The sequence below is a fragment of the Pelophylax lessonae genome (genome assembly GCF_965119305.1).
Source record: "Pelophylax lessonae genome assembly, chromosome: 7".
NCBI lineage: Eukaryota > Metazoa > Chordata > Amphibia > Anura > Ranidae > Pelophylax > Pelophylax lessonae.
In genome coordinates, this window is record NC_138774.1 from 106,902,959 (window position 1) to 106,914,459 (window position 11,501).

The following is an 11,501-nucleotide window of genomic DNA, read 5'->3' on the forward strand; positions in this document are numbered from 1 at the left end:
TATGGACGGCTTTGGCAGCGTGCAGGAGGAGGCGGGTGGGTCGCGGGAGAGTAATATCAGGCCTGTGCGATATGGTGAGTGATGTGTAATAATGATGTGTGTGCAGGTTGTGCCTGTATAGAGGTTTGTGCTCCATGGCATGGTACAGTGTCAGACAGATCAGGGATATAATGTGGGTCTACTTAGATGGGGAAGAAAATTGAGCTGTTCTCATCTAGACCAATGATGACTTTCCCTAATCTAGCCAAACTGTAGATAGAGAATACAAGAAGGGTTCTGATTGGTTGGCATGACTAACATTCCAATTTCAAAATCCTGGTGCAGTAAGATCTACTTATAAACCACTGCCATCACACATTACTGCATATTCCACATTGATTGTACAGGGGGATCGGTGTCACCGGTGAAAAGAATGAGAACGCTGCACAGTATACATGGGAAATGACAGCTGGACAGAACATGATTTGTCATGGGATCCCTGTGTGTCCTTGGTATCAACTACCATCAAATAGATCTGGTATTTAGAGTTAAAGCAGACCTTTACCCGTAACAGCTTACTAAAAATAATATTCTTAAGCAGGGAACATCCATTCCACATTAATAATGATGCTACCAAAATGAGCGTGTGCTGTAAATTGCCTCATGTTTCTTCTTGCTGGAGGCTGCCATTTTGCTAAAGCCAAGCGCCCCTGAACAGCAGTAAATCATAAAGCGGAACTAAACCCATCAATTTAACAGTTTCAAAATACAAGATACATTCCTGAAATGCCAGGATTGCTGTCACATTTGCTTGTGTCCTCAACCAAACTGTCATACCATCAAATGTCTGGTGTCATAACTGATCACACGTGCAGCACCATTGGATTTGCAGATCAAACTTAGGCAGCTTCCTTGGCTGTAAAGGATAGGAGGGTTTCATTCTGCTTTAAGGCTGTCAGCGTATCGGCCCCTTTAAACTCAAAACTAAAAATGCCTAAAAATATAAAGCAACTGAGCATGTGCAGAGCAGGGTGAGACAGTGTATTACCGGATATAAAGCTGTGTAGCACCCTACAAGGTAGGTGCTAGGTAAAGTGTAGTAGGCCTTGTCTGCCTATTAGCAGGGCCATGATTTTCAGCTAGGTTGTCATGATTCCCAGGTGTGGCTGTTGAGACTGGAGAGTCTCCCCGCTGTGCTCAATGAGGGCTTTCATTGGGCAGTGGAGGAAACCCGGCCAATGGCACACCCAGGCTTGTATCTACCTCAGAAAGGCAGAGTCTGCCGCACAGCATTCTGGGAGTGGGTATAAGTTTGAGGGGAGCACATGACGCAGCGTCTTTGGCGGGAAGCAGAGTCCCAGGAGGGACAGTACGGCTGTCTCTCCTCCTGTCAGAGGAATCGAGTGTCCCGGGCGGCTTGCCTGAGGGGACAGAGGGCTGAGCTGAGCTGCAGAGAGGATCCGGTGTGCTGAGGACCAGCGGAGCTGAGAGGGGTTGAGTTTCAGGAAAGCATTCCCAGTTGTGAGCACTGCAAACTGCCCCTGGGGGGTCTGACTAGTGAGAGGGGACCACTCCGGAGAAGGTCAGAGGGATCCGGGAGCTAGTTAGCCCGTGCAGGAAGAGTAAAAGGGGTGCCAGTGGTTGGGCCCTGAAGTATTCAGTGTACAGTGGAAGTGTACAGCGTGCAGTGTACAGTGTTGAGAGTTGCAGCAGCAGTGTTACTAAAGGCTACCTCAGTCAGGAAGGACTGGAGGGAGCAGTGTCAAGGACTTTTGAGCTAACCAGAGTGTCAGAAGTCAGTCTTCAGTACAGTCAAGGACCTTTGAGCTAACCAGAGTGTCAGAAGTCAGTTTTCAATACAGTACAGCAAGTCAGTGATCTCAAGCGCCAGGAAGCGTTGGTCGGCATCCAGCCGGCGTCAAGTCAGCGCTGAAAGGCATTTTTTCTCAAAGTGTCCCAGTTTGTACCTAGTTGAGCCAGAGGAGTATCCCACTCATTCCCTTCTCCCATCCCCATATAAAATAAACAAAACAAAACCAAGATGCCGGACTTTTCTTTGACTCAAATCTCACACTTGGGCAATCAGCTTAATGTGCTGTTGGTGTTACCGGTGACCATGGCAGACCCACATCAGGCCCAATGCCTGGAAATATTGCTACAGCTGTATAGACACTTATTATTTATGTTTACATAGCTAGAAGGGGGGCAGCCTGAAGTGATCTAGCAGGACTTTTAGTTCCTGACTAAAGTCCCACTTTAGATTATAGAGGAACTAAAATCTTCTATTTAATGGTTTTAGTTTGGTTCCCTCCTCCTTCCCCCGCCGCCAAACCAATCCAAAAGCGCAGCGTACTTTGCGCATGCGCATTAGGGACCCGACCGTGAAGCCGTAAGGCTTCACTGCCGAGTTCCCTCACCGGCATTGGCGGCGGCAGCACCCGACAGCCGATGGAAACATTGCTGGACTCCAGGACAGGTAAGTGTCCTAATATTAAAAGTCAGCAGCTAAAATATGTGACCTTGTAACATTAATATAAAGGGGCCTGCACTTTAAAGGGGCACTGTAAGGAGGCACTATAATGTTAAGGGGGGGGGGGGGCTGTGATGTGAAGGGGTACTGAGGAAATTGTGGGACTCCTCTAAAGGGGGAACTTTAATGTAAAGGGGGGTTGTGGTGTGAAAAGTGGCTGAGGATCAATTCCATTAATATCCCGTTGCCAACCAGCCTGAACCCCCTCCCAGTTCCTAGAAAAACTGGCTGCCGCGAAACCGGTCCCTGGTACCAGAAAGGTTGGGGACCACTGTATCCATCTCCACTCGATCCAAAACTAAAAAAAAAAAGTTTTGGCTTTAGCTCCACTTTAAAAAGTGATTGTTGGGTGTATTGGGTGTAGTCATATTTACAAGCCTTGTGCTGGAGTTAGTGGAATGAATATGGTATTAAGCAGCCCTGCACCATGCTGACATTTCTCAGTCTTGCTCTGCCTCTATGAAACAAGCATCTTGCTTGTTTCTGTACCTACCTTTTGAAGTGAGTAGCAAGCTCACTAGAACATAATAAACTACATTACACGTAGGCACAGAACATGTCTCCCTGTTTAATATAAATAAGTAAAAATAACATAAAAGTATAAAACTTAATTTTCCTAGATTTTCTATTTTTACTGACCTGCAGGCATCCAATTACAAGAAACCATCGTTGGGAGTGACAACTCAGAGGAAAAAGACCGTTCCAAAGACGGAAATGACTGAGGAGCAGATGCAGGAGATTCGAGAGGCTTTTGATCTGTTTGATACTGACGGCACAGGAACGATCGATGTTAAGGAACTAAAGGTGAAGGTTCAAATACAAATTAGTTAAACACATAATCAGTGCAAATATCAAATTAATTATCAGTAGGACAACCTCACCTTTTATTCATCACATTTAAAAGTAATTATTATTTTTTGTAATAGAATAGTCCATGCTGTACAAAGTCAGCGTCCCATGGTTACCTGATGCTGGGACGGCCATAGTTCAGATTCTTATCCACACAACAGATCCAGCATTGTCCTGCTGAGACCCTCCTTTCTGCAGCTGCCACCAGGCCCAGCATCATTATGCTCCCCTTTGCAAACATCCGGAGGCTGCGCCGGCTCTTTCGGGTTCTGGCACATCCTCCTGATGACGTGCTGCTAGGACCGCTCCCCCTCCTCTATTAGTAGATGGTGAGAATGGGGGGAAATGGCACAAGCAGATTGCCAGTGATGCTCAGGCAGTCCTTACTGGGCTGGGGGAAGGGGGGTCATGAACAGATAAAAATAGAAGAACAATACATCATAGTGGGGCATGTGTATATGTAATAAATTTATTGGCAGTGATGAAAATTTTACAGTAGTTTGCATGCACTATATCGAAGCTGTGGATGAATTTTACTGCTGTAAACGAGGCTTTAAAATGTGAGCATTTGCATGAATGATTGTTAGCACAGGAGGTCAGTTTTTCTCTTAAACGCTAACATATTTGAACCATTGCAGGTTGCCATGCGAGCGCTTGGATTTGAGCCCAAGAAGGAGGAAATAAAGAAGATGATTTCAGATATTGATAAGGAGGGGACCGGCAAAATCAGCTTCAGTGATTTTCTGTCTTCAATGACCCAGAAGATGGTGAGTTCTACATACTGCCTACAAGGGAGAGGGAAAACGTTTCCAGAACACAAAGGGGGACATGTACTACAGCTGGTGCACACAGGATCTGGTGCAGCTGTGCATAATCAATCAGCTTCGAGGTTTAAGCCACCATTCACATCAGCGTGATTTAACATGTGATCTGACAGGTCGAATCGCAGCCTATTGCTGGCAATGGGAGCGTCCCACGGGGTGCAACACTGACTTTGTGGTGCCGCACTGATTTCCAAAAGTAGGTCTACTTTTGGCGACTTTAATAGACATCTGTGCATTAACCCGCACAGATGTCTTTCAAGGTCTGTGGACATCATCATGTCATCGATGCTCTCTTAAAGTTATCAACAAGTATTAGTTCAGCTAGTAAACGTTCTGTATGTTACAATATGTTAATGGTAGCCATGGTAATTGATGAATGAGAAAAATAATATGGCAGGCAATCTAAACTTAAAAAATGTGCGTTCTTATCATTTAGGCCTCATGTACACTGCTGCTAATAAACGGACGTTTAGGAGTAGTTGGGTGTTTTTTTTCTGTTATCTTATCTGTCCATGTACACTGAGTCATTTTTAGTGGCTTAGAGGCAGTTGAATTTAGTGGCATTTTTTTGAAAGCAAAAAATGCATTCAGACGGAACTTTCTTGGCATTTGAAAGGCCAAATGCTTGTAACCGCGTGCAAATGCGTCTAAAGGTGGTAACTCGTGTTTGTAAACATTTCATTTATAGGTGTTTTTAATGGGGATACATTTCTGACCATTTTACAATGTAAAAACGCTTCTAAACACAAACGGCGATATACACGGCATGTAAATGCGGCAAAACAGACGTTTTTAATAGTCGGTTACTAGCTGTCGAGTTCCAGTGTTCAGGAGAGGTTTTCGAACGTCCCGTGTACATGAAACCTTATTGTTTCAACTGTAAGGACCGGAGCAATTACAGGGCCTTGAAAAAGTATTTATACTCCTTGAAATTTTCCACATTGTGTCATGTTGCAACCAAAAAATGTAAATGTATTTTATTGGGATTTTATGTGATAGACCAACACAAAGTGGCACACAATTGTGAAGTGGAAGGAAAATGATAAATGGTTTCAACATTTTTAAAAAATAAATATGTGAAAAGTGTGGCGTACATTTGTATTCAGCCCCCTGAGTCAATACTTTGTAGAACCACCTTTCCCAGCAATTACAGCTACAAGTGCTTCTCTGATTAATGCTTTCCTTGCCCGTCTTGGTTTTATGTGGATGGTCATGTCTTGGTAGGTTTGAATTTGTGCCATACGCTTTCCATTTTTGGATGATGGATTGAATAGTGTGCCGTGAGATATTCAAAGCTTGGGATATTTTTTTATAACTTAACCCTACTTTAAACTTCTCCTCTCTTTTTATCCCTGATCTGTCTGGTGTGTTCCTTGGCCTTCGTGATGCTGTTTGTTCACTAAGGTTCTCTAACAAACCTCTGAGGGCTTCACAGAGCAGTTGTATTTATACGGAAATTAAATTACACACTTTGCTACTTAGGTGACTTCTGAAAGCAATTGGTCCTGCTAGATTTTAGTTAGGGGTATCAGAGTAAAGGGGGCTGAATACAAATGTACGCCACACTTTTCAGATATTTATTTGGAAAAACTTGAAAACCATCTATTTTCCTACTATTACATAAAATCCTAATTAAATACATTTATGATTGTAACATGACAAAATGTGGAAAATTTCAAGGAGTATGAATACTTTCAAGGCACTGTAAAGCCCAACTCTGGGCTTAGTCCCAAGTTAGCAAGTCACTTGTGTATTTTGTGACCATCCTGAGGACTTTTGGAAAAAAGTATGTAAGTGATTGGCTAAGTTTGGGCTTTAATTGTTCCTGTTCTTACAGTTGAAACCATAACTGATAAGAAAGCAATTTTTGAATTTTTAGATTGCCTGCCATACTTTTTTTTTTTTTTTTCATTTATCAATTACCATGGGCACCATTAACTTAATCTAACATACAGAATTTTTACTAACTGAACTAACATGTTGAGATAACTTTGTTTATAGCGGAATCATTAATTACATAAATTTAAAAATCCCCTTTTTTCCAGGCCGAAAAAGATTCAAAAGAAGAGATCATGAAAGCCTTTCGGTTGTTTGATGACGATGAAACTGGAAAGATTTCTTTTAAAAATCTTAAAAGAGTTGCAAAGGAGCTTGGGGAAAATCTGACCGATGAAGAGCTGCAGGTTTGTTGATTGATTGATTATTATTCAGAACTATATTTTTTCTTTTATTAACTTGATTCCATCTCTGTTTTTCTGATTTTAACTTCAGAGCATTCAGTGAATATTTTGATAAGGATGGTAATAATTGAGTTCACACAGCAGAGGGCAGCAGTTTTCAGAATTTGTAGATTTAATGGCTGTAGGAACACTGAAGGCTAACATCTTATTATTTTGGTGTATTAAACATTCATTAGCCAAATTAGTAGAAAATAAAAAGAACGTAATGCATTCTATTTGTAACCATGAAGTGTGGATTACATTCCTGTGTTTTAAAGCTGAAATCCAAACAGCTAAATTTGAAATATATGCAATCAAGTCCTGGAACGCATACCTATCCTGCTCATTGGAAAATAAAGGTATAACCTATAACCGCAAAGTGATGATGTCACTCCTCCTCTAAATATGGTCTTCTCCAATCAGCATGTTTCCTCTAGCTACAAACAGGTGCAGCTCAAAAAATTTGAATATCATCAAAAAGTTAATTTATTTCAGTAATTCAATTTCAAAAGTGAAACTCCTATAATTTATATAGATTCACAAAGTGATCTATTTCAAGCATTCATTTTTTAATTTTTAGGATTATGGCTTACATCCAGTAAAAAACCCAAAATTCAGTATCTGAGAAAACTAGAATATTTTGTAAAAGTTCAATATTATAGACTCGTGGTGTCACACACTAAGGCTCCATGTACACGGGACGTTGTTAAAAGTCCCTTTGAATGCTGGAATTTTTAGGACGTTTGAAACGTCCGTTCGGTCGCATTTGTACCCGCGTTTAGCGGGCGTTTAGCGGCGTTTGCGTTTAGAAGCGCTCCTAGAGGTCAAAAAAATTATTCCCCTTTAAAATGGAAAAACGCGAACGCTAAACGCGGGTCAACGCGTTCAGATGCGTTCGGACGCGTTTGTGCGTTTGAAACGCCGGGAAACGCGTTCGAACGCAAATAATTGCGTTCTAAAAACAGTCTCTGAAGGCATCTGCCTGCAAATGACTGTAAACGACCTGGTGTACATGGACAGATAAGATAAAATGTAGATGGGTTCAGGGGCTTCTGAAAAAAACGCCCAACTGCTCCTAAACGGCCATTTCCAGCGTCCCGTGTACATGGAGCCTTATAAGCTAATTAACCTGTAAAGGTTTACTGAGCCTTTAAATTGTCTCAGTCTAGTTCAATAGGTTACACAATCATGGGGAAGACTGCTGACTTGACAGATGTCCAGAAGACAGTCACTGACACCCTCCACAAGTAGGGTAAGTCACAACAGGTCACTGCTAAAGAAGCTGGCTGTTGGGAGTGCTATATCAACATTCATGGAAAGTTGAGTGGAAGAAAAAATGTGGTAGAAAAAAAGGGACACAAGCAACAGAGATAACCGCAGCCTTGAGAGGATTGTGAAGCAAAGGCCATTCAAGAATTTGGGGGAGATTCACAAGGAGTGAACTACGGCTGGTGTTAGTGCTTCAAGAGCCACCACACACAGACGTTTCCAGGACATGGGATACAACTGTCCCATTACTTGTATCAAACCACTCCTGAACGTCAGAAGCATCTTACCTGGGCTAAGGAGAAAAAGGACTGGACTATTTCTCAGTGGACCAACGTCCTCTTTTTGGATGAAAGTACATTTTTGCATTTCATTTGGAAATCAAGATCCTAGAGACTGGAGGAAGAGTGGAGAGGCACAGATTTCAAGTTGCATGAGGTCCAATGTGAAGTTTCCACAGTCAGTGACGATTTGGGGAGCTGCTGGTGTTGGTCCACTGTGTTTTATTAAGTCCAAAGTAAGCGCAGCCCTCTACCAGGAAATTCGAAATCACTTCATGCTTCCCTCTGCTGACGAGCCTTATAGAGATGCTGATTTTATTTTCCAGCAGGACTTGGCACCTGCCTACACTGCCAAAAGTACCAGTTCCTGGTTTAATGATTATGTTATCACTGTGCTTGATTGGCCAGCAAACTCACCTGACCTAAACCCCATAGAGAATCTGTGGGGTATTGTCAAGAGTAAGATGAGAGACACCAGACCCAACAATGCAGATGAGCTGAAAGCCGCTATCAAAGCAACCTGTGCTTCCATAACACCTCAGCAGTGCCACAGGCTGATCACCTCCATGCCACGTCACATTGATGCAGTAATATATACAAAAGGACCTGCGACCAAGTATTGAGTGCATACTATACTGTACATGGACACACTTTTCAGTTAGCCAACATTTCTGTATTAAAAAATCTTTTTTTTGTTGATCTTATGCAATATTCTAATTTTCTGAGATACTAAATTTTGGGTTAGCTGTAAGCCATATTCCTCAATATTAAAAGAAATGAATGCTTGAACTATATCACGCAGTGTGGAATGAATGGAAAAAAAAAATATATATAGATTCATTACACACAAGAGTGTGTGTGTGTGTGTGTATATGTGTGCATGTGTGTGTGTGTATATATATATATATATATAATATATATATATATATATATATATATATATATATATATATATATATATATATATATATATATATATATATATATACTGTATTTTCTGGCGTATAAGACTACTTTTGAACCTCAAAAAAATCCCCTAAAAATGGGAGGTCGTCTTATACGCCGAGTATAATATCTCCAAGGTAACCTAAGTATAAGTATTACCGGTAGATCATGTAATAGGGGGGTCGTCTTATACGCCGGAAAATACGGTATATATATATTTAATATTATATATTATATATTAATATTATATTAATATAATATATTAATAATATTCAATTTTGAATTAAATTACTGAAATAAATTAACTTTTTGATTATTATAATTTTTTGAGATGCGCCTGTATATATTGTGGCAAAGTGTCAATGTCTCCTCTTGCTGGCCGTCCCTCAACCAGCTTTTGTCCTGCTGTGCATGGGGTTTACAAAATGCTGATTTCAAAGCTGTTGCAGGTACTTTTAAGTGAACCTGTGCCCAGACTATGCTCATTAAAATATTCAGATATTCAAAAACAAACAGTAACATCACTTTGAAACAAATCCTCATTATTCTCTCTAGCTGACTGCAATGTGGAGAACTTCACTTTCAAAGTCCACAACAGAGGCACTGAAATCATAGTTCCTTTCCCCTATATTTTCTATTGCTGCAGAAACGTTGCTGTCTGTCAGCCCTCTGATATAAACAAACATTAGCTGCCAAGCTGTTAAAAAAAAAAAAAAACTGAAAACCAGCTTCAGAGTTTCTGCTGTGATCTTTGAAGATGAATGACTGCACAGTACATGCAGCTAGAGGGCTCAATGATAGCTTGTTTTAAAGCTTTTTACTGCTTGGTAAGAATTTATATTGACTAAAGAATATGTAAAGACTTTATTGCCTATAGTCTGGGTAGAGGTGCACTTTTTAGCTATTCGAATTTGTAGAACCCTTTTATCAATACATTCGTTTTTCTTTCTGCCTGGGGTTCAGCTTTAAGCATACCTGTTTAGTATCATACAAATGCAGTGGGAGGAGCAGGTAGAGGTTAAGAGAAAATGTAAGTGCCAGTACAAGTGGTGCTCTGTGCAGGAAGGATTTCTCACTGGCACAGAGAATCCTAGTAAAGGAGAGGCAAGTGTGCAAATAAGGGGTTAGCTTTCCTTGAGGTTTAGTTGGGGATACAGGTTGGTTTGAGGATGGCCTTCCATTTTAGCATCACTCTGCGCTGGAAATCACAGGTTTTTCAGCACTGAAAACGAATGTACCATGCTAATGGAAGTTTGGGTATGGATTTTATTAAATAGTTAATTTTCTTTTTTTTTTTTTTCTCAAAAAGCGTAAAAGCCTGTGATAACTGCCAAATAGGTGATAGGAATCCTTTCACTGCTTTGTGACTTGGAACTGTTTTAGTATGACCTGTCCAACCGTGTTCCAGGGCTATGTTGCCAGCTCCATCAGTTTATTAGTCCTCCTTTTATTTATTTTTTATTTTTTTCGCTGTAGGAGATGATTGATGAAGCTGACCGAGATGGAGATGGGGAAGTGAATGAACAGGAGTTCCTCAGGATAATGAAGAAGACCAGTCTGTACTGAGCGGTCCTACAAGACATGATTCCACAAGCCTCCTGCCTCAGTGATAAGCATGTCTTCAATATACAGGAACTGAGATATGAAGCACAACTGTGTCCTACCAACCTCTCCTACATTGACAGTCTTTCTTATAGCACAGCTGGCATCTTAGCACTACATAATGTGCCAATCAAATCAGTCTGCCATGTCCCAGTGTATACCAGGAGTTTGTTTAAAAAAAGAAAAATGATATAACATGTATCCATGGTATTGGTGATTGTGGCCAGTTATTGGCGCTTAATCATCTTTGCCTTAAAGTGCTTTCCTCGAACTGTTGAACCAAATAGAGAATACAGTGCTGTGTTCAATAACCGTGTTCAGAGAGTAGAAGTAACACTGGCAGACAATTTTAGAGCGGCATTCATTTAAGTGATTCTAAAGACTGTATTTTTATTTTTTTTAAATGACAAACACATCATACCTGCTCTCTGCTATGGTTTTGCACAGAGCAACCCCAATTCTCTTCTTTTTGGTTCCCTGCCAATGGTCCTGGCTCCTCCCCCTGCTGAGTGCCCCCAATAGCAAGCCTCTTGCTATAGGGGCACTCAAGCTCCCTTCCGAGCTGCCGCTGTGTGAGCCAATGAGGAGAGAGAGACCTGGGAGTGCCGCTGTTCTCGTGCACACATCGCTGGAACGAGATGGGGTTCAGGTAATTATGAGGGGGGCTGGGCGGAAGGTGCACCCAGGAGGTTGTTTACCTTCATGCAGAGCATGCATAAAGGTAAAAAAACTTTCTGCCTTTACAACCAGTTTAAACTGGCCATAGACTAGGAGAATTTCATTTTGAATCTGTTTGTGTTAAGAAAATTAGTTCAATTTTCTAATTGCTAGTAGGGCCAAATTGACGTTCGCTTTTTGACCTCAATGACCATAAAATTGGAAGGAGCTTGTTTGAATGTGAAAATCAAATTACTTTTTGAAGAACTTTCGAACAACTTTTCTCAAGTCGCCAAATGTACAGAGAACTTTTCTTCGAACAGTCGTATGAAGGTTAGTTTGAAAATCT

The 11,501-nt window shown here is 41.1% G+C and overlaps 1 protein-coding gene across 1 annotated transcript; it reads left to right on the forward strand.

Annotated features, from left to right (window-relative positions):
• The first annotated feature begins 15 nt into the window (after positions 1-15).
• On the forward strand, positions 16-10,682 carry CETN2 (centrin 2). The gene is made up of 5 exons (XM_082262510.1): positions 16-74; positions 3,155-3,313; positions 3,997-4,125; positions 6,228-6,365; positions 10,370-10,682. Exons 1-5 carry the CDS (start codon positions 72-74, stop codon positions 10,457-10,459), a joined length of 519 nt encoding a protein of 172 aa, XP_082118636.1. The 5' UTR covers positions 16-71; the 3' UTR covers positions 10,460-10,682.
• Positions 10,683-11,501: the final 819 nt, after the last annotated feature.